This window comes from Mobula hypostoma, chromosome 7 (genome assembly GCF_963921235.1).
Source record: "Mobula hypostoma chromosome 7, sMobHyp1.1, whole genome shotgun sequence".
In the NCBI taxonomy this organism is placed as follows: domain Eukaryota; kingdom Metazoa; phylum Chordata; class Chondrichthyes; order Myliobatiformes; family Myliobatidae; genus Mobula; species Mobula hypostoma.
In genome coordinates this window covers 122,287,888-122,314,498 of record NC_086103.1, presented here as the reverse complement: position 1 = coordinate 122,314,498, position 26,611 = coordinate 122,287,888, and the positions used below count along the sequence as shown (strand labels likewise).

Below are 26,611 nucleotides of genomic sequence, written 5' to 3'. Positions count from 1 at the left end.
AACAAAGCTGAGATAAAACATAACCTTGTATAATTGGAAAATCTGTAAATTGGTAAATTTGTTTTTATCATTGTCCTATGTACTGAGATACAGTGAAAAACTTTTGTTTTGCATGCCATCTATACAGATCATTTCATCACATCACTACATTGAGATAGTAGAAAGGAAAAGCAATAACAGAATGCAGAATAAAGTGTTACAATTTCAGAGAAACTGCAAGCAAACAATAAGGTGTAAGACCATGATGAGGTAGATTATCAGGTGAAATTATGATACAAGTGGAGGAACGGCATTATCCTTAAGGATAGATGCCCACTCAAGATCACTATTAAGTTATATACTAATGTCATGAAGCTCTTGGACATGAAGGCAATGAACCAGCAGGTGAGTTAAAAGCTAGCGCTGGTGGCCCAGTATGGATAAGGACTGTGTGGCTGAGCATTTGTTGTGTGCACAAAACAACTCAGATCATTATGCTAATAAAGGGGAACTTGGGCACACCAGACCAGCAAATGGACCCTGGACAAACTAACAAATGGATTACCTTGGCTCTCTGCCACCATGCAAGGTGGAGTATACGTACATACTGGTAATCACTGATACATTTTGTATGCAGGTTGAGGTTTTTCCTTCTAGGAATAATACAATTAAATCCACAACTAATAAGTGGTAAAACAAGTACTTACTGGATGGGGTCTTCCATGCGGTATTGAATCTGACCAAAGAACACATTTCACAGGGCAAGTCATGCAGAATATAATAACCTTATTTGCAATCTAGAAATTCTACATAATGTACCATCTGCAGTCAAATAGCATAGTTGATAGTTGAAAGAATCAATAGAACCATGAAAAGAATAACTTGGAAAACTATTCATTAGAACAATTCTAAATGGAAAATTGCCCTCATGCTGGTAAGGAATATTGAATTAAATTTGAATGGATTCACCCCCCACCCCCACACCCCTGTGTCTTGATAACAGGACGGCCTGAAAGAAGAATTGAAGGTCTTCTGGACCTGATATCTCACACCCTTAGGTTGTTGCTCTTAGTCATGAGAAGGCTGTGCAGCTGCTATGGGACAACACCTAGGATGCACAAATGGTGGCCAAGATTAAAATGGGACACAGTGTGATAAAGTATATGTAACCCTCTCACCGGACTCATAACGCAAACTTGGCTCGACAGCAAACTCTGCTAACAGCTGCGTGACTCAGCAGTGAGAAGGCCACCTTTCATAAACAATTTACGTCTAGGGTCGGAATGATTTGAGGCTCAATCAAACAGGAATGTTGTGATGTTCCGATTAAAGGAAACACAATTTCAGCGAATACTGTGTAAATAATGCCCATACACAATTATCGGTTGGTAAGAAATAACAGATCGTACACCACAAAAAATGATAAAGGATGTATACTTACCAATTTCAGCTTTAAGGTGGAAGTTGATCATTTCCTGATCGGGCAGGGCATCAAAGGATATGGCGAGAAGGCAGGCGTATGGGGTTGAGTAGAATCCGGGATCAGCCATGATGGAATAGCAGAGCAGACTCGATGGGCTGAGTGGCCTTATTCTGCTCCTATGTCTTATGGTTTTAAGGTCTTATCAAACAGTTATTAAGAGAAAGAAAAAACTTAAAAAGGGCTCATTACAGTTAAAATAGTCTAAGTGTGCATATGACCATTGGAGCTCACCTCTTCCAAAAGCTGTTACTCACAGTGCTCAATTCTCATCACCAGACACTGGTAGAGTTTCCTTTCTTGGACTCCTTTGTCTCTCAAAGAACTCCTTGCAATTGCCTCTTCCCATCAGATCGAATCCCACAGGTGTTTCTCCCGATCATCTCTTTACTGCATCTCCTGCCAAAAGACCATGAACCAGACTACTGTCTTTCAGATAACCATTCCCCCACAGTTCTCTAGAACCTTCTCTCAAATCCCACGATCCTGATTGGCTGACTCACATTCCTAAGTTGGACAACATGGATCCTTTTCTTAGCTGAAGCCAAAACATACTTTCCAGCATGGCACACTGCTTTTACAGAAAACTGCTAATATAAATTACATCACAGCATAACAGTATATATTTTAACCAGGGCAATACACTCCCTCCCCAACCAAAAATAGTTATGTCCTTATGACTTTGACACTTATTGAACTATTATTAATAACATAGTATTCAAATGAACTTTGTGATTTCAGGACCCCAATCCATTTGTAAATGGCAGTAACATATCTCAGTATTTGGATAGACTTTCTTTTCCTGTGCATCATACATCAGCCTATCTAGGGGTTTTCTGCCTCTCTGGGACCCTATCTCATCTTCAGCTTCTTCAGCCTCAGGCACTCCTTGGGACTGATCCTGTTTACTAGGGGATTCCTCCCCCTGTCCATTACTCATGTCTTCCAGGAACTGAGGTCCCCCAGTCACCAGACTGAGCTCAGCTTCATCCCTAACTACATTGGAGACCAGCTTCCTTTCATTCTCTAGCATTGCAGCTGCCTGTCCACTGCTAGTCCTCCCTACTATATCTGAGTCAGGGCTGGGAGATTCAGGAATCTCTTCATCAATTTTTGGGGTTTCTGCATAGGGTAATGCATAACGCATCCCCAGTTCCTCATCCTCTGAGTCTATACAGCATTCAGTTGTTGGGTCCTTTTCAGGTATTTCCTCTGATTGCCCTTCTGTTCTCCTGTTCTCCTCCCTCTGTGCAGAGCTCTCCTACTAGATGTAGATTCCATGTCAGGCTCTGGACTAGCACATACCTCCTGCCCTAGGGGTAAAAAGGTGATTCCGATGGACAGGGCCATTCCCATCCTTTGGCTTTACCCAGAAAACTGGCACATTTGTCATCTGGCTCTCCACTACGTAAGGTGTAGACACCCGATGGTCGAACAATTTATGCTTCCCTGGAAGCCCCAATTTTCTTATTAGAACTCTGTCTCCAGGCATCAGTTGAGAGAACCTAATCTTTTGATCATATCTCCTCTTGTTTCCTTGATTTTGCTTAGTAGCAGAGACTGCTGCTATCTCAAAAGCCTTTTTCAGTTCTTTCGTCATGTCAGATACACACTTGAGATACATCTTCTGTGGCAAGTCTTCACCACCAGCTCCAAAACAGATATCTAAAGGCAATCTTGCTTCACACCCAAACATCAAGTAGCATGGCGAGTATCTGGTAACTTCATTCTGTGTACAGTTGTAGCAGTGTACCAAATTCCCAATGTGTTGACTCCACTTGTTCTTCTTGTTGATATCCAGGGTTCCAAGCATGTCTAACAATGTCAGGTTGAACCTTTCAGGCTGGTGATCATCCTGAGGGTGATAGGGTGTGGTCCTCGACTTCTCGACTCCAAGTGTGCTCAGTAACTCGTGTATGAGCCAACTTCCAAACTCCCTTCCCTGATCACTGTGTATTCTTCTTGGGAGGGCTTAATGAACAAAATACTTCCTCCCATAACACTCTGGCAACTGTGGATCCCCTCTTGTCTTTGTGGGGAAGGTTTGAGATTTCTGGTGTAGTGATCAGTGATGACCAGCATTGCTGGAATCAGGCTCTCTGGAAAGGAAATCCACACATACTAAATCAGGTGGCCCTGCACTCTGTAAATGAGATAATGGAGCATTTCTCAAAGGCAGCATCTTCCTCCAAATGCAGAATTCTTCAACCTCAGGCTTCATTCAGGGCCAATCAGACCAATCTTGTCAAATCCAAGACCTGGGTCATCATGAAGAGACTTCAACACAATCCTCCAATGCTTCTCAAGCAAAACCAACTGGGAACACTGAGACCTGTCTGGAGGAGACGTGACACTGTATAAAACTTGGTTCCTCAACTCCAGTTTGTCCCATTCCCACATCAGTAGGGGTATGGTAGGATGTTTCAAATTTTCAACTTGGGCCATATCCTTTTTGACAACAGATGACCAAATGGCACCTATATAAGGGTCATAGCACTGGGCTGCTGCCAATTCCACAGGACTTAAGGCAGGCAACTCATTTGTATCCAGAGCAGTCAAGTTGCAATATGCCTGTGGAATGGTACAACCAGAAGCTCTCAAATGATCCACAGCTCTATCATACCATAACCTTGCCTCTAATTTCCCCCATGTGGAAAACTAGCACATTGCTTTAACACCAGAGGCAAGAACGCCCTCTCACTCTCCGTCCATTTCCAACACCTCATGTAAACACTAGGACAACATGTCCACATCAAAGTTTCATCTTCCTGGCCAATATTTCAGGCCAAAATCATAAGCAGATAAAGCTGCCAACCAATGATAACCTGTAACATCTAACTTTGCTGAGGTCAGAATATAAATCAGTAGATTATTGCTAGTCCTCACCTCAAACTTGGCATCATATGGATAATCACTTAACTTATCCACCACAGCCTACTTCAACGCCAGAAACTCCAGTCTGAAGATGTAAGAGGAAATGGAACCAGACAGCTACCTTGACTAACTAAGCTGATTGAGAAAGGTTGCCCAGCTGCAGTGGTGGCTCAGACCACTAAGCTAAAGATGGAAAAGGGAACAATGGAACAGATTTCCTCTGTTTACCTTATTCTGGAACAAATGACCTCAAAGTCATGCGGGTCCTGGGAAAGATACTGTACATCAGTGAATCTCTGGAAGTTCAGGAGAGACCATATAAAAGTGGGCTACCAATCACATCACTGGGGATAATCCAGGAGTAACTATCGCAGAAGGAAGACTCTGAGCTTGCATCTCAGAAAAAAATTACAACCTTCACTGGAATGAGATTTACTAAAATAACACATACACAAAATGCTGGAGAAATTCAACAGGTCAGGCAGCACCTATAAACGGTCAATGTTTCAGGTCGACTTCAGGAAGGGTCGTCTCCTGAAGGAGGGTCTTGGCCCAAAATGTCGACTGTTTATTCATTTCCATAAATGCTGCCTGGCCTACTGAATTCCACCAGTATGTTATTTTGGATTACCAGCACCAGTAGACCTTCTCATAATTGTGAGATTTACTAGTCCACATCTCATGGGTAGTATTTAAATCCAAGCCATGGGTCTCATGAATTAGCATAGTTTGTGATGTTAGAACAGTGGATCAATGGGGAGGTATGGGGAAATCAAGTAAATGGATTATCAATAAAGACAAAGTTATACTAAACTTAATTTAAAAGCCTCTTTGTTTGATGCAGCAATTGATACCCTATAACAATAACAGAGTCAACAGTATCATTACAAAGTTCTTGCCTATCAGTCGCGGCTCAGTTGCTAATAATTTTACTGATGAATTAGAAGTCATAGACTCATGACTGATTTCAACAGAAATACCTAGGTTGACACTCCAGTTCTGCACTATCAGAGGGACTTACTTTTGAATGGGATGTTCTGAGATTCAGTCTGTTCTCGCGGAGGGACATAAACAAACAGACAGTACATTTTCAAAGACTGCAGTGGAGCCCTCCTGGTGGCCTGACCAATCTGTTATCACAATGTCCTCCATCGGACCATGCTGTGTTTCCTCCATTTTGGCAAGAGACTAGACTTCAACAGTTCTTCATAGGCTATAAGCACTTTAGGATGATCTTGTTAGAGCAATTTTTGGGGTTAGCACATATAGCAAATAACTTCAGCAACTGACTTCAGCCACTAGTCTTCAGATTTGAATATAATCTGTGGATTGAATCCAAAATGCAGATCTGAACAATGAGCTTCTAAGAACTGTGAAACAAGTTAATTCGAAGATCAGATAATGCTGATTTAAATTCGTTATTTGTGTGTATTTGGGTGTCTGTGGTGTGGGTGCGAAGAGGGAGGTGTGAAGATGGTGTGCAGTTCAAAGGAAGCATTGTAAATATGGAATTGTCCTGAATTTTTCTTTGACCTTGAGCATATAAAATACCGTGTAGTGTTGTGTCAAGTAGACCTCTTGCTCCAAAAGGGTCTCTCTCTTTCTCTCTCCTCTCTCTCTCTCTTTCTCTCATGACTCCAAAAGGCTGTCAGCCTATTTGTGATTGTGTGTTTCAAATAAAAGGGCTACTTTTCATATTTACCAACTGCGTCCCTCTGGTGACTTTGTTCACACAACATCAACCTGAGGCCATAAGTGGTGTAATATAAATGCAACTTCATCTCTTCTGCTGTCATTCTTTGCAGTTAATTTATAGTACTGTGCAAAAGCTTTAGGCACATATATATAGCTATGGTGCCTAAGACTTTTGCAAAGTACTGAAATAATTTTTATGTATTGTACTGTACTGCTGCCGCAAAAATGAAACAAATTTCATGATATATGTGAGTGATTCTAAACCAGAATCTGATATAAGACCATAAGACAAAGGAGCAGAAGTCGGCCATTCGGCCCATTGAGTCTGCTCTGCCACTTTATCATGAGCTGATCCATTCTCCCATTTAGTCCCACTCTCCTGCCTTCTCACCATAACCTTTGATGCCCTGGCTACTCAGATACCTATCAATCTCTGCCTTAATTACACCCAATGACTTCACCTCCACTGCTGCCCGTGGCAACAAATTCCATAGATTCAACACCCTCTGACTAAAAAAATTTCTTTGCATTTCTATTCTGAATGGGCGCCCTTCAATCCTTAAATCATGCCCTCTCGTACTAGACTCCCCCATCATGGAAAACAACTTTGCCACATCCACTCTGTCCATGCCTTTCAACATTATGGGTCTCTATTGTGTACTGGGAGTGGGAAGCGGGCAGGGAGAGGGCAATCATAGCTGGGAAGAGGGGAAGGGAGAGGGGCAGGGACGCAAAACACCAGAGAGACATTCTGTAATGATCAGTAACTCAATTGCTTGGAATCCATTGACCTTGCCTGATGCCTCAGGGCTGGGTGTGTCTGCACCCCACCACTCCTTCTCTGACACCTGTCCCACAACACTCCTGCGGTGCTCCACCCTCGCCATACCAACATCCTTTGCTCCTGCCAGATTTACAGACTCTCTCTCCACTCCATGTTGACAAATACAGTACTGTGCAAAAGTCTTAGGCACCCTAGAAATATATATGTGGCTAAAATTTTTGCACAATACCGTATATCTAAATTATCATGTAAATTCAAATGTATTTGATTTAGGCAATTCCTTCGATGGTGCTCAAATTGTATCTAATATTACAAAAACTGCATCTTCAAGAGTGATTTAGTTGACTCCTACAGTGGAAGAGAGATGATTGATTAGAGTGTGTGATTCTGATTGCTGTGATCAATCAGTTCTGAAAGCTTAAAGTGTTAAAAAAAGATTTGGCTTCAGTTGTTCTTCACATTTACCAAAAGATGGTCCCTTTCACAGCACATGTGCATTATGCCTTAGTGAGATACTGGAGGTCAATACATTTTAGTTGGAGTACACTTCAGTGAAGGAGTCAATAAAGGGGTCCTCTGTGTTACAAATAACCTGGCTTCATGCAAATTTACTTAAAGTTTTTTTTCAAGTCAGTAATAATAATATTAATAATAATATTTCCCAGGTACGAATAGCAAACACCAGAGGGTGTATGTACAAAGTTAAGGGAGGGAAGTTTAGGGGAGACATCTGGGGTAAGCTTTTTACACAGAGGGTTGTGGGTGCCTGGAATGACTTGCCAGGGATGGTGGTGGAGGCTAAAACATGAGGGGTATTTAAGAGCCTCTCGGACAGGCACTTGGATGAATGAAAAATGGAGGGTTACGGGGTTGTGTGGGTTCAGTACTTTTTTTTTGGGATATATGGGTTGGCACCACATCGAGGGCCGAAGGGCCTGTATGTGCTGTAGTATTCTAGTGTCTAGTGTCTAAAAATGAATTTTTTGCACTTTTTATTTTTCTTCTTTTGACATGGGTGTTTGTTAGCTTTTGTTTATGTATAGTTTTTCATAAAATTCTATTGTATTTCTTTTTTCCCAGTAAATGTCTGTGTAACGCTCAGTTATATTGGCTCGTATATGTCTAGGGGAAATCCCAACCAGCACCTGCCTCAACACTTCCCACGGAGTCGGTTGCTGCCCGAATCAATCCCAAACATCAATCATCAGCCAGCACACACAGTACGTTTTACCAAGTACACTTTATAGATATTACTAAGTCTATGACATTAATATAAATTCGATACAGAAAAGGAAGTAATAAAAAAAAAGAGGAGCAGACTTATCAAAGTCCAAGTTCTTCGTGCGCAACTGTTGGAGCTCAATCAATTCCTGACGACCACCCAGATCCTGTCGACTCACAGCTCAAGACCACCCAAAGTGATCGACCGGAGCCTTTCTGTACGTCCACCGTCCTCCCCGTCTCTCCTCCGACTCCCCGCCAAAAACCCTGTCCCCAGTCATATGAGACAGCATTATCATCCGAAAAAAACGATACATGAACACCCATTGGCTAATAGCACCCTGCTATCTGTATTAACCCAAGCAACTGTCTAGCTAGAGACTTTCTCAGCATTTAACATAACAAAGAAGCATTCCCCAGTATAACATAACAAAGAAGCATTCCCCAGTATAACATAACAAAGAAGCCATTTTAAATCTAACAAACAAAAAAGAAAGACCCCGTACACTCTCCTCCCACCAAATAAAAGTCATGCCCTCATGATGTTAACAGGGTTCACCAGTGCTCCTTGTAAAACACAAAACCTAACCCAGGTGCATAAAGCAGTGACATAACTTCCCAGCACTGTAGAGATCACACTCTGTTCTCCTGGCGCTGTATAAGTCAACCTCTCCGGCGGGGTGCCTACTCCTCTGAGACCACTGTACTTCCTCTGCTGACTCCTGTTCAGACACCCCAGGTCACACCCCGGGCCTAACTGTCGGACCCTCACCCTCACGGGGACCCCTCGGCACCCATGAGCCCTCTGCCTCAGGTTCTGCCTCCACCCTCTCCTCCCCAATCCCGGCTGTAATGCAGGCGGCTTTGTAACACCCTCCCTCGTTTCCCCTAACTCAGTGAGAGAAGGGCCAGGAGCCTCTTCTCCCGGCACCAGGGAATCAGCGAACGGAAACAGGTACCACGCGTCTGAATCATCGTCTTCCGATGACGTATCCCTTTTCGAGGTGGGGACCGGCCCCGTCTCCTTCGCAGCAGGCTCTTCCCTCGCCCCGCGCCCTCGCAGAGTTCTTGTACCAGCCATAAACTCCCATTCGGGCTCTGGGTCCATCTTCACCTCTCGACCCAGAGGGAACAGGTGGTTCTGATTGAGTACCCTGACAGACCCCTTCCCATCCTCGGGTCTTACCCGGTAAACAGGGAGATTCGGCATCTGACTCTCCACCACATAGGGGGTGGCTGCCCAACGATCCGCCAACTTGTGCTTCCCAGGTAGTCCTAGATTCCGGATAAGGACTCGGTCTCCCGGCAATAGCTGGACGAACTTTACTTTCTGATCATACCTCCTTTCATTCCGCTGGTTCTGCTTGGTGGCCGCCGCCTCAGCCAACTCGTACGCCCTTTTCAAGACTCTCCTCATATCGGACACGTACTTCAGATATGGCTTTGAAGGTATTTCACCCACTTCAGTCCCAAAACACAGATCAATGGGCAACCTCGCTTCCCGTCCGAACATCAGATAATAGGGCGAGTACCCCATAGCGTCATTGCGAGTACAATTGTAACAGTGAACCAAATGGGTGATGTGCTGACTCCACTTACTCTTCTGTCCAATCTCCAAAGTGTCGAGCATGTCCAGCAGGGTCCGGTTAAACCTCTCAGGCTGAGGATCACCCTGCTCGTGACAGAGGGTGGTTCTGGATTTCTCAACCCCAAGCATATCCAGTAATTCATGGATAAGCCTGCTCTCGAAGTCCCGTCCCTGATCACTATGGATCCGCCGGGGAAGGCCATAATGAACAAAGTACTTCTCCCATAACACCTTTGCCACTGTAGTCGCTTTCTGATCCTTAGTAGGAAAAGCCAGCGCATATCTAGTGTAGTGATCCATGAGGACCAAGACATTGCGGTGTTGCTGGTGTCTGACTCAATAGACAGGAAATCCATACACACCAGGTCCAGGGTCCCGCACTCTGCAAGTGGGATAACGGGGCCGCCTGCACAGGCCAGGTCTTCCTCCTGACGCAACGGCTACAGGTCTTACAGTATTCTTCCACCTCTCCCCTCATCTGGGTCCAGTAAAACCGGTCCTTGAGTAATCCATAGGTCTTCTCTACCTCTAAGTGCCCGGAATCATCATGTAGAGCCTGGAGCACAGTCTTCCGATACTTCTCAGGCATGACCAGCTGCCAGCGCCGGGGGTGGTCCGGGGGCGACGTGACCCGGTTCAGGACACGGTTCTTCAGCTTCAACCGGGGCCACTCCTTCAGTAGTAGGGGAACGGAGGCATGTTTCACCTTCTCCACCTGGCCCATATCACCCTGTCTAACCGCGTACCAGATAGTGTTAATGCTCGGGTCATCACGCTGAGCCGCCCCCACTTCCTGGGGGCTCAACTCCAGCAGCTGCCTGTTCCTCAGAGCAGTCACATTACAGTAAACAGTGGGCAGCGCGTCATCGTCAGCCCCCAATTGATCTACTGCCCGATCCGTTCCCATCTGTGCTCCTACTTCCCCGTCGCTCCCAACCTGACATATGGCCTTTACTCCCGGGGCAGGGACACTCTTCCACTCCTCAGCCGTGCCCGACTCGTCGTGCGCCCAACGAGATGGAGCATCTGCATCGATGTTCCGACTCCCCGGGCGGTACTTCAGGCTGAACTCATAGGCAGACAAGGCCGTTAACCACCGGTGCCCAGTAGCGTCCAGCTTTGCCGAGGTCAGGATATAAGTGAGGGGGTTGTTGTCCGTTCTCACCTCAAACTGGGCCCCGTATAGATAGTCACCCAACTTGTCCACCAGCGCCCGTTTCAACGCCAGGAACTCCAGCTTGTGAGTGGGATAGTTTCTCTCAGATGGCGACAAGCTCCGGATGACAAATGCCACCGGCCTCAATCCGTTGCCCTGTTCCTGGTACAGGACAGCCCCCAGACCCTCACGACTGGCATCAGTGTGTAGGACATACGGCTTCCGGGGATCAGCGAAAGCCAACACTGGAGCTTGTGCCTGTGAAAGCCCTTTTTAGAGATTGGAACGCCTCCTCACATTAAGCATCCCACCTCGATCCAAAAGGCTCCCCTGGGTTCAAGTATCCTCCTACCTCCGGGCCCTCGGTCTCCCTTCCTTTTCTTCCCCACAGGTGGATAACCACACAACAGCTAGTTCAATGGGTGACTCATTTTCGCATATCATTTCACAAATCGCCGGTAATATCCGCAAAACCCCAAAAACAAGCGTAAGGCGCTCACCTTCTGGGGTCTCGGCCAGGTGGTTACTGCGGCTATCTTAGCCGGATCAGTGGCCACTCCATTTCGCGAGATTATGTGCCCGACATAGCTGACCAACGTCTTACAGAACTGACATTTATCCAGGGAAAGTTTTAACCCTTCCTCCTTCAGCTGACTCAGCACCTTCAGCAGCCGGTCCTCATGTTCCTCCAACGTAGATCCAAACACTATCAGGTCGTCCAGGTACACCAATACCTCCAGCAGGTTCATGTCACCCACTGTCCTCTCCATGAGCCGCTGGAAGGTGGCTGGGGCCCCCGATATGCCCTGGGGCATTCGTTCGAACTGGAAAAATCCCAGGGGCAGATAAAGGCCGTCTCCTCTTTATTGGTCTCACTCATCGGAATCTGGTAATACCCACTCCGTAAATCCAATACACTAAACCACTGCGCCCCACTTAAACAGGCCAATGCGTCTTCCATCCTTTGGATAGTATACTGGTTGGGAACCGTGTGCTGGTTCAGGGTCCTATAGTCCACGCACATGCGTACCTTCCCATTTTCCTTCCTTGCCACCACTATGGGGGACGCATAGGGGCTTCGGGACTCCGCGATAATCCCTGCATCCTTCAACTGCCGCACATCTTCCACATCTGCTGGGGCCAACCGCCGCGGCCTTTCTCTAAACGGGGTGTCATTTGTCACCCGGATAGTGTGCCCAGTGCTCTTGGAACATCCCACATCAAACTCGCCCTGAGAAAAGACATCCCCTAGCTTCAGCATCCTCTCCACCAGCCTGCTCTTATACTCTGGTGGTACAGGGCAGTCTTTAAAATTAAAGGCCTCCTTGGTCAGCCCCCTGTTCTCCAATAGTTTTCCTCCAGTGGGCCTCACGGGGGCGCTAGTCATCACCATCACTGGGAACAAGTGTGCAAGGGGCAAACTGCACTTAAAGGTGATCTCCCTCTCCATTATGTTCCTTACCATCACCCCTATCTGCCGTGCCTGTACAGCTGAGGGCCTCTGCAATTCAGGTCTCACCAGCGCCCCAGCCGGGAACCGGGACTCACTTTCCAGGTTGTCTGGGGCGTCTACTAGCAGGGCCTCGCCCACCAGTACTCCGGGGAATCTGGGGGTCCCTGTCACTAATGCCGCCTCCCCTGGCTGTATCACCTTAGGCCTCACCTGAGTGCACTACACCGTCCCTCGGTTGCAATCAGGATCCAGTCCCTGGGAGTCACTCACTCTTTCGTACACCGCTCGAAACACTAGGTGTACCGAGAGGGTCTCCAGAAAGTTCTCCCCCGCTGCCTTCTTACAGGCTCCCAAGAGCTATCGCACCAGAGGGGAGTTAGTCCCCACTAGCAGGGCAGCGCCACCGATTTCCACCGGGTCCGGACAGACCAACACCAGCGTCTCAAGGGCTTCCGATAGTCCCACATCGCCCTCCGAGAATTCCAATCTCACTGACAGGTACCCATCGTACGGGTAATCACCGTCACTTATGCCCCAAATCTCCAGTGCATTAAATGGGGTTACTGGCAAATGCTTCAGATATTTGTTGTAGAACGACTGGTACAGTAAGGTAACCTGCAATCCAGTGTCAAGGATGGCTTTTGCAAAGATTCCCTCTATCCGTAGGGACACGCTGGAACGGGGTCCCACCAGTCCATCCGGAATAAGGGCTTGTACTTTCGAGGGTTCCATGGCTGCTTTCTAGGAACGTGTTCCTCCTGAGACTCCAGTTCGTTCCCTCACTGAGCCTCTCCTAAGTTTCCCGACACCTCTCCCTTCTTAGTGGCCTGGGGGCCCTCCCCCCTCGGAGCATCTCGCCTCTCTGTCATGGTCCGGTCCGTGAAGTCCGTATTCTGGTTCATGGTCCGGTCCATTGACCTTGCTCCAGGTTTTCCTGTCTACCCTGTTTCTGTTCTTGTTGAGCTCTAATTGAGGCAGCTGATGCTCGTTGGGGCTGGCTGCATAAATACCTTCAGAGACCAGGGTGTGGCTGCTGTATTGTTCTTGTCCTTACTCCTTGTTTCCCTTCCCCTTCCTTCTGTTTCCTTGCCTGAAGCCCTGCTGGTAACTCTCGCCTTGCCTGAAGTTCTGGCTTGCCTTGCATTGCCTGAAGCCTTGCCTTGTCTTGCTGTCTTGTCCTGGAGCCACCCCGTACCTAGCTTCCTTCCTGTCCCTTGCCTCCGTCGGGTAAGCGAGGCTGTCTCGCCGTTACCTGCGGTTGGTTCTGTCCCTTCCTGTCCCTTGCCTCCGCCCAGGTAAGCCAGGCGGTCTTGCCGTTACCTACGGTTGGTTCTGTCCCTTCCTGTCCCTTGCCTCCGTCAGGTAAGACAGGTGGTCTTGCCGTTACCTGCCGTTGGTTCTGTCCCTTCCTATCCCTTGCCTCCGTCGGGTAAGCCAGGCCGTCTTGCCGTTACCTGCCATTGGTTCTGTCCCTTCCTGTCCCTTGCCTCCGTCGGGTAAGCCAGGCCGTCTTGCCGTTACCTGCTGTTGGTTCTGTCCCTTCCTGTCCCTTGCCTCTGTCGGGTAAGCCAGGCTGTCTTGCCGTTACCTGCAGTTGGTTCTGTCCCTTCCTGTCCCATGCCTCCGTTGGGTGGTAATCCGCGCCCTGCCCAGGAGTACCGCACCCTGCCCAGGTGAACCACGCCCTGCCCAGGAGGAGCCTGCCTAGCCTCAAGCCTGAAGACTCCAGCCTCCTGCCTAGCCTCAAGCCTGAAGACTCCAGCCTCCTGACTAGCCTCAAGCCTGAAGACTCCAGCCTCCTGCCTAGCCTCAAGCCTGAAGACTCCAGCCTCCTGCCTCCTGCCAAGCCTCACCTCAAGTCTCTAGCCTCTAGCCTGAAGACCCCAGCCTCCTGCCTCCTGCGAAACCTCATCTCTAGCCTCAAGCCTCAAGCCTGAAGACTCCAGCCTCCTGCCTCCTGCCAAGCCTCGTCCTTGCCTAGTTCTGGGTCCGAGCCAGAGGCCTTATTGGGTCCCTGTCCAGTCTCTGGCTCAGAGTCCAAGCCTGGGCTCTTAGCTCTCTTGTCCAGTCCTGTTCTGGGTTCCCGGTTTTCGTGTCCATGTCCTTGCTCTCACCCTGTAGCCTAGTCCTGTCTCTAGTACTTCAGTATCTGTGTCTTGCACTTGGGTCCATTCCCAGCCACCTCCTTATGACACTCTCACAATCCCTCCGCAAGTGACCTGCTTCCCCACAGCTGTAGCACACCCCCGGCCACTCACATTCCCGCCGGAAATGCCCCTCCCTCCCACAGTTATAGCACCCGCTACCTGCTGCCTCTTTCCTCCTGGTACGCCCCCCCGAAGGGGGTGCCCCCCCTGTCCATCCCCTCAAGCGGGGGGGTCCCTCCCCCCCCCGGGACCCCCTGGATTTTTCTGATCTCACTCCGGCTACCACCTCCTGAACAGCTGAAGACCGTCCCCGGGGGTCCGAGCCCCCTGTTCGGCCCGAAGCACTCTCCTCTGCCCGCACCTCTCTAATCAGCTGCCCAAATGATGGAGGGGGGCTCCTCTTATATGACTGCTGGATACTCCAAGCCACCCTGTCATCCTCCAGGGAACCTCTACATATCTGGCTCATCCTGAACTTCGCCACTTCGTCCGCCTGTACTACCCCTCGGCATCGCAGCCCAGTAAGCTTCCAATCCAGCCGGAAAATGTATTCTGAGAGCTTTTCCCCTCTTCCCTGCCCCATTTGTTGAAACTCCGCTAACAGACGCCAGGGATCTCCTGACAGTCCAAACACTTCCTCCAAAGCGTCCAAACACTCCGACAGGGAAGCCGAAGGCCGTTCCGCTCTCAACTCGCGGACTACACTGGCCACCCCGCCCCTTAAACTTTCCACCAATCGCTGTCTCTTTTCCTCATCCGAAACTGACCATGCCTCTAACAACTGGGACGTATTCTCAATCCATGCCTCATAGTCATCCTCCCCTTCCGGGGTGGGCCTGGATCCTGAGAAAATTCTCAGCTTCGGGTGGGGCCCCTCAACCCTTCTCACCAGGGAGGTAACGGCAGCCGCTAACTCGAAGGTCTCACCCCTCAGTGGGAGACGTGGCCTGGACTAGCCTTCCCACTCTACGCCTCCACCCCTGGCTACTGGCACCTCCCCTGGGGCCTCACCTAGCTCCTCCTCCGGCACCTCCTTACTTTCATCCTCGGGGAGGGTGTGGAGACCCCACAGCCCCACCTCCCCCGGGGCATGGACTGTCGCTGGTAGTTCCAATGTCATGACGTCGGCACTCGTCTGAACCAACATCCAGCTGGACTCCAGTTCTTTCCCACCCCTTCTAGCTATAAATTCTACCTGCCCGATACCTTTAATCAAACTCAACCCTCGCACTAGTACATCTGCCAAAATGTGGAAATTGACCCCACTTAGCACGCATGCATGATCACTGGTACATCCGCTAATTCACACCAATTTACAATCTTATCTCGATCCATCTTCGCACTACTTAATGCGACAACTATTACAGCTTTACCGAAAATCCAAATCCGGGACGGTAGCCCCCACTTGTAATGCTCAGTTATATTGGCTCGTATACGTCTAGGGGAAATCCAGCCCAGCACCTGCCTCAACGCTTCCCACAGAGTTGGTTGCCGTCCGAATCAATCCCAAACATCAATCATCAGCCAGCACAGCCAGTACGTTTTACCAAGTACACTTTATAGATATTACTAAGTCTATGAAATTAATATAAATTCAATACAGAAAAGGAAGTAATGGAAAAAAAGAGGCGCCAGACTTATCAAAGTCCAAGTTCTTTGAGCGCAACCGTTGGAGCTCAATCAATTCCTGGCGACCACCCGGATCCTGTCGACTCACGGCTCGGGACCACCCGAAGTGATCGACCGGAGCCTCTCCGCACGTCCGCCGTGCTCTCCATCTCTCCTCCGACTCCCCGTCAAAAACCCCGTCCACTGTCCTCCCCGTCTCTCCTCCGACTCCCCGCCAAAAACCCCGTCCACCGTCCTTTCCATCTCTCCTCCGACTCCCCGCCGAAACCCCGTCCCCAGCCATATGATACAGCATTATCATCCGAAAAAAACGATACATGAACACCCACTGGCTAATAGCACCCTGCTATCTGTATTAACCCAAGCAAATGTCTAGCTAGAAACTTTCTCAGCATTTAACATAACAAAGAAGGATTCCCCAGTATAACATAACAAAGAAGCCATTTTAACTTTAACATACAAAAAAGAAAGACCCTGTACATCTGAAAGAAAATGAATCCCGATGAGGTATACGGTAACATATGTGTTCTTTGATAATACGTTTCCATTTAAACATTTAGATGTTAGTTATTAATGACTAAACACAGTTTATATTCTATTAGCTTAATTATGGATAACATTAGGATGAATATTCAAGTTCAAGTTCAAGTTTAATTGTCATTCAACCATACATGGATGCCAATGAATACAGCCAAATGAAACAGTGTAGTTCTGGGGCCAAGCTGCAAAACACAGTACCAACACTCATACACCGCACAAGGCACACATAGCACATATAAGTCAGCAGGAAAATACAGTCACATAAAAAAATATAGTCCAAGTCCCTGAGTCCATAAATGTTGCAGCAGTCTGCAGTCAAATACAATACATCTTGTCTTTTGCCAAGTGAACACTGGAGGGCAGCACCAACTCAGGTATGCCACGCCACTCCACCTCTGGCACTCCGGTAAACCCTGATTCCTCTCTGCCGGGCAGCTGCAAACAGGCGACACTGCAGCTTGAGGCCTGGTTCTCACAGGAAAAACGACTAAGACAGCACTTGCTGTAAGAGTGGACGCTGCCTTCACGCACTGACATCTCTCTGAGACAAGCAGCAGCGTGGTCCACATCAAGTACAGCTCCTTCAGCTTCTCCACCAATGAGCAACTCGCTGATGGGGTAGACCTGCAGTGCTTTAAGTTTGCAATGTCCAGCAGGGTCTTGCGATAATAATAAATACATTTAAAAACGACAATAACACCTTTGGTTGGCCCCATAGAAGCCATGCTGTCTGAGTATGCCACCATCTTACTGGAAGTAAGAACAAAATGAAATAAGTGTGAACAATTTATGAAGAACAATGCAATGTGGGTTATTTTAGAAAACAGACATTTCTGACTCATAGAGAAATCAGCTTACAAACTGTTCTTGGGAACAGAACCTTTACAGAACCTGATATCTACTTGGGTATTCAAGACAAATAAACTGGAGGAAGTTTGGTAAAGCCAGAGCTCAGAAGTTGGCGGTTAACAGTCCTGTAGGCTTTCCAGCCCAAGGTAAACAAAATGTTTAATTCACAGCAGGGAGTGGGATAAATTTAACATTTGAAATTGGTAAAATCAGCACCAGCTTATAGAATCGATTTTCCTCAAGCTGATCTTTTACTTTCGGTTCATTATGAGTTAAAATTAATCTCCATACCCCTCTGGATTGATAACTGAGATCTGTATTATGTTGATTCCTAAATTCAGCTGCAAATACCTGAAGCATTTGCTGAACATGCTTTGCTATGTTGTAACAAGCACAGGGTGATCTGACAAGTGGTCTGTAAATTGGGACGTAAAAATCAATGTAGGTAATTTGGAGACTTCTCTTTAACAACAAAATACTGAAGATACTGGTAATCTGAAGTAAGAACTGGAAACGCTGGAAGCACTCAGCCATACATGCAGCATCAACGAAGAAAGAACAGAGTGAGCATAAGGGAATTTTACTTGGAGTCTGGATTACTCTTACTTGAACTTTAAAAAGCCTAATATATTTAAGCAATCATCCACCAGGCCACTATCCTCACTTCCCACCATACCCCCAAAATTGGCCAAAATTTCCTTTGGCAACTGGACTCTTGATTTCCTCACCAACAGACTGCATTCAGTAAGGAGAGACAGCAACACCTCCACCACAGACACATTCAACCGCATCTGTACGACTGTGTGGCCAGATTCTGCTCTATCTAACTCATTGGTGGAATGACAATAACCATGCCCTCATTGTTAGCAAAACAAAAGGGCTGGTCATTGGCGTCGGGAATGGGGTGGGGGGCAGTTATGCACACCCTATTGATATCAACAGTGCTCAAGAGAGTTGAGAACTTTAATTTCTTCAGAGTGATAGCCGATAGCCCATCCTGGTCCAACGAAATGGACTGTTCAGCCAAGAAAGCCTCTCTTCCTCAAGAGGCTAAAGAAATCTGACATGTCCCCTTTGACCCTTACATATGTTTTATCAATGGACTACAGAAAACAGCCTATCGCCACTTGGTATGGCAACCACTCTACCCAGGACTGTAAGAAACTGCAGAAAGTTGCGGATGTAGCTCAGCACATCACTGAAACCAGCCTTCCCTTTATGGACCATGCCTACAATTCTCGCTGTCTCAGTATAGCAGCCGACCACCCATCCTGAACATTCTCTATTCTCCCCTTCCCGTCAAGCGAAGATACAAAAGGCTGAAAGCACATACCGCCAGGTTCAAGGACAGCCTCTATAAGCTTCTCACAGCTGCTATAAGGCTATTGAACGGTCCCCTTGTACGTTAAGATGGACTCTTGCCCTTGCAATCTAGCCTTGCACCTTAATGTCTGCCTGCACTACACATTCTCTATAACTGTAACACTTTATTCTGCATTTCGTTAATTTTGTTATTGCTTTTCTTTGTACTATCTCGATGTTTTGATATAATGTAATGGTGTATGACTGGCAAGGAAAACAAAGTTTTTCACTGTACCTCAGTGCAATTTCAGTAGTTGGAACCGGTAACTTTTTAAAATGGTCTTACTATCATCAGGGCAGCAAGGTTCTAGCCGTCAAAAAATGTTAGGTCAACCACATAAGATCCAAGTAAAAAGGAAGTTAAAATCTAATGCCTTTTTTCCCCCATGGCAATTTAATACCAATTGTTTAAGGTAACCATGACCCAAGTGGATGCCTCAGTAGCATTTACAGACTAAGCTGGTCAATTTATAGGGCACTTGAAAAAGTTCATATACTCTAATGGCAGAGACCACCTATGCAATCGAGATTATGCCGGTTCTTGGAGCAATCCCTTTCTGCACTTATTTCCTTATGAATTATTCTCTCTCATATGCTCATTTATTTACTCTTGATTCTCTTACCGCCCATGTGCACTGATATCAGCCAAGTAACAATCCATCATGTCTTTTTTTAAATGTGGGAAGGAGGAAATTACAACACGTTGAGGGGGGCATGAGGGAGGCCTGCATCTTCACAAGGAGAACATGCAGAGTCCACACAAATGAGAATGAATGTCAGGATTGAACCTAGCTCTTTGAAGTTTGGAGGTAGCAGTATTGTCTGCTATGCTGCCCCTAAAGTCATGATCAATCCAACCTGCTCAACAGCCACAAAGGTCACAACTGAACAGAACAACGTTTGAAATTGGGGCCATGTGTACAAGTTCCTTTCATTTTCTGGGAGAAAGCTAACGTCTTTGCACACTGATCTGCCCACCTAAATTATAGTATCTAGCCACCTACACCCACTCACCTCAACCTCTGCACAACTAACCTGAGGGTCATCCTGTCTTCAACCATTCCCAATCCATGGCTTTTTTTAGTCGGCAGGTCACAAATAGAACCTTAATCAACCAGTCTCCTATGTAGACTCCTGACATGAGATGAATCTGCCTCCTGCAGCTTCTTCCCCAGAACTTCCTTGTGTTAATCATGAAATGCTAATGTGTATAGGGCCAGCAATATGTTCATCAATTAAGCATTTGTCCAAAGTTTCCTTCATTGATAATTAACCAGTACATGAACATTCATTATGAATTAACCATAACTAGTTGGTGTATAATTGCACAATGCAATTATACCACAGCTATTAAGATTGATCTCTACAAACAAGGTCATGTGACTGCACATTATCCATCAACTGAGTTTAGTGAACTTACCACAAGTAATTATGAAACTAAATGAAACAAGGAAGAACTCTGAATGTACAAAGCAAAGATGCCTACAACCTCAGCCCTGGTAGCTTGCCCTAAATTTTAGCATGAATCTATGCACCTGTTTCCAGAATTCGGTTTCATTGAAGTCACCAGCAGAGTACAATGTACTAATTTTACTATGCAATGTGTTTATCACTGCTAACGGGGGAAGGTATAGATGTCTAGTTAATAAAGACTCCAAAAATTTAAAGGACCCATCATCATCATTATGTGCCATGTCATATTATGTAGACAATCATGGTCTCATGACCATGATTATTCTTGGCAAATTTTTCTATGGAAGTAGCTTGCCATTGCCTTTTTCTGGGCAGTATCTTTCCAAGACGGGTGATGCCCGTTATTACTAATACTCTTCAGTGATTGCCTGGCGTCAGTGGTCACATAACCAGGACTTGTGATATGCCATTCAGTACCTGCTCCCATGATGTCACATGACCCTGATCAGGGGGCCAAGCAAGTGCCACATCTTGCCCAAGGGGAACCTCCAAGCTAGTGGAGGGAAGGAGCAGGCTAACATTTATAACAAATCTGTTAACAATAAATTAAACATTAAGTACTTCGAAGATAATTAAAAAGCTTGCTATCAGCAGCTTTGATTGTCTGATGGGTATCATACTTCATCTGTTACTGAGCTATAAAGTCTTAAAATGTTATAAAAAGCTATAAAATGTTAATATTTTTATTTTGAAATACATGAAATTCACAGCAATTACAAAAAAATTTTGTTTTACTTCTTGTATTTTAAATACGGAGGCGAGTTTTTACAAAGATAAATTAGAAATTTACATTGCATATATTTACAGATGACAGAGCATTTTCGAACATTTGAAAACTGTTTAACGCTATAATGTCTTGGGCTTCATCTGGTAATGCAAGTGGCCCTCCCTCCCTCCAATAATGTGGGATTCATCTGCACTATGCAAACAATGTTTTCAAGGGCATTGACAAAACAAGTGTAGAAAAATCAATGATAAACTCAAAATGTTTATCAGATACAGAATTCTGTGTACACATTCATTGTGAGTTGGAGATGTACTGTAGATACACAGTAATAAGTAACTAACACTTCCAAAGAGTATTGTTCTCCTTTGAAAATACTGCACAATTATAGTGAAGCAGTATTTCACTTATTTCTTGTAAGATCATTGTCCAAGGATAAAAACAAACAAATCAGATTCAAAATTGACTGTAGTCAGCCCATAGAGTTAAAATACAATAAAAATTCAGTAAAACTCCATTTGAATCGCCTTTTCTGATTTTAATCAATAGAAGATAATTTTCTTGATTCCCTCTACATAGTAGATTTGATTTTCTACTTTTCAGTCTGGTCAAATCCTTGAATGGTAACTTTTCAAGGTATTTTCAAAATAAACTGGCAATAACAACACATACCATTTATTTATGTCAAATGATGGGACATTCAACTCTGAATATTTATAGACAGATAGAAACCAATGCAGATTTACTGGGATTAGGCATTATGTAAAAAGGTAATAAGCAACATTAAACTTATTCAAGCCATACCAAGATGCATATTGTTCCTCTCCCATGTAATAGAAAAGACTCTTCCTGGTTTTACTTTGCTTCCATTCAAATGTATGGAATTGTATCAAATGCAGAAAGCTGGTAACATAAAACTAATGAGAAACAAATTATGACAATTCAAGCTAATGGTTTCCCACTAAAATCCAATTCGTTTTCCTTGGTATTGTGATGGTGCAGTATTTCCAGTACAGTTTTAATTTGTGGATTTCCATTGTCAAAGATTTTTGTATTGTACGTGTACCATTATTAGATTACTAAGTCCTTAATAGTCACTTCATAGCTTTACTTTTATAGGCACAATGCTAACAATCCTCAAAATATTAATCATGATTGATCTTTGTACAGGCATTTATGGTAAAAGGCAGGAAACATCTTTCATTAATTTTGCCATGAATGAAAGACTTTGTAGTCATTCTGCACATATAAGGCACTGAGGATTTTAAACACTTGGGCATTCATTGACCAACATTTATACACAAACATCTGCCTGTTGTGTTTATAGTGCTTTTAAACAACTTTTAATGCACATATAAAGCAACAAGGCAGACTTATTGTACAGAGGTGTTAGCAAGTAACGGTCCATTTCAATACATGCAAGGATTGGGTATAGTGCACAATGCTAGACTGTTGGTTGTATTCAATCATATTTTGGTCTATATTTCCAGTGTACAATAATTACCATCGATGTAAATGGTAGTGGGACTCTTTAACTGAAGTGTATCCATGTAGACACTGCAATGTTTAAAGAGCATGTCATTGTTTGTCTAAAGCTTCTTGTAAATCCTCCTTTTGGCTTACATTTTGTGTTTCACAAGTTCAAATTCATCACCTAATATATACAATATTAAACTTTGAAAGCATGATCAAGTCTTGGACCAAGTAGTTACACCCTTTGAGGTTGTAGAATTAGGAAATATTTTCATTAGTGTTACTTTAAAATTTTCCTAAAATTATGAATCGATGTTCTTAGGCACTTTAGGAGATTCTTAATGTACTCTGAACTTTCTAAAAATGCTGCACAATATGACAAAAAAGACAAATTTCATTTGTAATGTTTCAAAATGCAACTTATGTAAACCCAGAGAAGGGACATTGCTCTTTGCTTCCTGCAACATTTTACACATTTACACAACAGTTTCATTGCCTTTTGCTGGTTTAACCCAGGCATCTCCACGTTTATCTCGCTTTGTTTGTCCTGAACTCACAAGTTTGTTTGAACACTTTTGCCAAGTATGTAATGTCTTTGCAGACCAAATCCACATGCCAGAAGTGATGCCCACCAATAAAGACATGAATATTTTTAACATCTCTACTGCTGTATTCGAGTCATCCGCTGAATGCTTAAAGCGATTCCAGTTTGATATCTCATAAAAATAACAAGCAATGACACAGGTAGCTGGGACTGTATACAAAACAGAAAAGACCCCAATTTTTACCATTAGCCTTTCAAGCTTATCTGTTTTGGTCCCATCTTTCTGAAGATTAGATCTAATTTTGAATAAAGCCACAAGACCAGCTGCAATGAACAACGTTCCTATAACTAGGTATGTGAATAAAGGTGCTACCACAAACCCAGTGATGGCATCGATGTTCTGGTTTCCAACATAGCACAACCCAGTGAGTTCATCGGCATCCACTAGGCGCATGATCAGAATGACGATGGTTTTTACCGCTGGGATGGCCCAGGCTGCAATGTGGAAGTAGGAACTGTGCATCTCTATTGCCTCGTGTCCCCACTTGAGACCAGCGGCTAAGAACCAAGTCAGTGTCAAGATTACCCACCAGATGGAGCTCGCCATCCCAAAAAAGTACATCAGTAGGAAAACAATAGCACATCCAGTATTTTTGAGACCTTCTTGAATTAGCACAGGTTCAGCGGCGTCCTCGAAATCACAAGATATACGTTCTCTGCCCATTGTGAGCCTAACTATATAGGCAATGCTATAAATGTTGTAGCACATACTGAGAAAGATGATAGGGCGTTCTGGGTATGAAAATCGAGAAGAATCGATTAGGAATGTCAGGACTGTGAAAGCTGTTGATAAAAAACACAGACTGGCCCAAACTGCCATCCAAATATCAGTGAATTCTTTGGCAGATCTACTGTACAAACCGACATCGTAGCCACACTTCAGGGCGCAAGTAAGACTTCTCTTGACCCAGATGTACTGGTGCAAGTCGTTGCCCATATTTTGGCACTCTTCTTCCGCTGAGATGGAAGTTTTGCTGGTGTGATAGGGGATGTCTTCGTCTCCAGGCCCTTCCATGCACATGTGGTTATGATCGTTCTGTGGTGGAAATTTGCTGCAGTTTAAAGCGTCGGGCCAGTTGAAACCGAATTCGTTCAGTACAGGTTCACATCTCCGCTTCACAGAATGGCACATACTGCCACACGGTCCGATCGGGATGTCGATTTTCTCCGTGCACATCGGCACATAAACGGAACACAGAAAAAACTACAAAAAAAAAGAAAATCGGTCGATAATAGTAATAATAAATAAAACGCCAGTCTCGACTTAATTCCATTACCAATAATGCCAGGACATTTACAAATCATTCAATTAATTACGTGTTTCTTTGTAAATTTTAGCCATGGTCTGTGAAAGATAGAGAGTTTACTCTAATTGTCAATATTTTACTTGATATTTTCCTAAATTATCAAACTGAAAGGTTAATCATATCACTTAATTTGGTTTGCAGGACGCATGTCAATTGAATAAATCAAATGCCATTTGAACAAAGAGTGTGAAATACTAACCTTATCAGTAAACCTCAAAGTATTTACACCGCAAAGACACCATGGGTGCGCTTTCAATACAAAGTTTTAATACTGAAACTTACTGTATGTATAGTAGGTACGTTATTATCTGACCTGCATCTAGAAATCTTCGGATGCTTGTCCAACGCAATTATAAAACTGCCTCTCAACTAGCAGGCGGAAGATACACTTGAAATTCTATAAGGTATGTAGCTTATCTCTAAAATAGGATTTTATTTTTAAATATTTTAGAAGACATACTGAATTCGCATTAGCATTTTCATTCGTTCTCTTTTCTGCATGAAAATAATTTTTATTCCTGTGATATAATATAATTTGATGAACATTTTTTTTAAAAACTGCAGTGGACATTCTGCTTAACGCTACGCGCCATTTGAAATGAGGTCGGACCCAACATCATTGTATTTTAGGACGTAATTACCACGATTTACATGAGCAATCCACATTTTTACGCCCATGCGTCTTTTCCGCGAGTGAACGCTGTTTATCAATGCACGGACGCACATTAAGTAAATTCAATAAATGTGCCGAGATCTGGTAATGGGAACAGTGACTCAAAGGGCAAATTATAAATTAAGTGAAATCCAATGCTACAAACCTGTAGTTGACTTGAACAGCCATATTGAATCAAAGGTGTAAAAGTTTGTAACTGCAACTCAGCGTCTGTTTGCAACTCGTGACCCACTGGATTCGGCATTTTAGTCACATTATATCCCAAATCCTGGCACATTGATATTTTGATGGGATCGCATCTCCGATCGTCTTCGTCCCCATATGCGTCCACAGTTCTCAGCTTACGTTGAAAGGTTACGAAGCAAAGTACTACGAAGTCCAAGACCAAAATCCAATTCATTTCCTTACAATTACCGGGACTTCCTAATTCTGCCGTAGAGAATCTTTAAAAGCTATAAACATAACTCTGGTAAAATGTATGGTACATTGACCCACTTGTTTCTCTCATCAGTCAGATCGTTGTAAGTCAGTTTAATACTTGATCTTGCTCAACGACATTTCTCGCTATTCTATCGATAACATTCAGCATCGTCGAATACAATGATAACAAAACTCAGCCGAAACCACTGATTTCGCAAATCCAAACGAACACACATCTTACTGCCGTCCCTACTGAAGGTTAAAAAGAAATCTTTTCCAACCTAACACGGTGGAGCGAAACGCTGAAATTGACATCTGAAATCTCCACTCCCTGTGCAAATTTCCGATTCAACTGCCAGTCAAATCAGGGCTGGAAGGCGGGTCCGACGATCACTTTAGGTTGAGTCTGAACTTCGGTCGAAGAGCCGAGAACCAATACGGAGAGGTAAGACCCGCCCTATCCCATCCGAAAGCCGATGAAGCTGTGGCTTTATTCGTCGCCCATTTCATTCTCTCGAATACGAATGACAGGTGCGAGTGAGGATGCAAAATTAAATTACATATTCATTTCGTACAGGCATCTTGAGGAAAACCCTGGCCCTCTAGATATATGTGCCCGCGTTCAAGTCAGAATGAATAGACGTGATGCAGTCACTTTAAACAGGCTTTACGGTATCTGGTTTTGGACAGATTCTCTCTAGTTTGTTGTTTCTATCCCAAATTCAGTGGTCCTTTACAACTTCATATCCAAAGATGATCAAATAAACTATTCATTCTCCAATGAATATAGAAGAGTTTAAAATTACTGTACTCCAATTCACTAAAATGCATTGCGTTACAATGCATCACTTTGAAAACCAATAGTTGCACTGTATAAATCTCCTTTTTGTTGGTGGGTTTTTTGTTCCATGTAGAAATTAATTTAAAAAAAAGAAAGAAAATTCAATAGTAAAAGCAGGAGATTTCAAAACCACTGTAGAACAGGCAGTACAGTATACGAAAAATAAGAGTCTTGTTTCGGGCGATAATCTTCAAACTGTCATTAACCTGTGAATATATACACCATTTCCTCTCTTTTTATAAAAAAAAATCCCATTTTTGAATGGTTGCCCGCGAATTTTACCTTTGTTAAGGAAAACACTCACACTTTAGTTACAAACAAAAGCAAATCTGCAGATCC

At 44.7% G+C, this 26,611-nt stretch overlaps 1 protein-coding gene across 1 annotated transcript; it reads right to left on the bottom strand.

Annotated features, from left to right (window-relative positions):
* Positions 1-20,899: 20,899 nt before the first annotated feature.
* fzd4 (frizzled class receptor 4) lies at positions 20,900-25,771 on the bottom strand. Its single transcript, XM_063053892.1, has 2 exons — positions 25,157-25,771; positions 20,900-24,235 (listed from the first exon to the last, which is right to left on the bottom strand). The coding sequence occupies exons 1-2, from the start codon at positions 25,409-25,411 to the stop codon at positions 22,904-22,906; spliced, it is 1,587 nt and encodes a 528-aa protein (XP_062909962.1). The 5' UTR covers positions 25,412-25,771; the 3' UTR covers positions 20,900-22,903.
* Between the last annotated feature and the right edge of the window lie 840 nt (positions 25,772-26,611).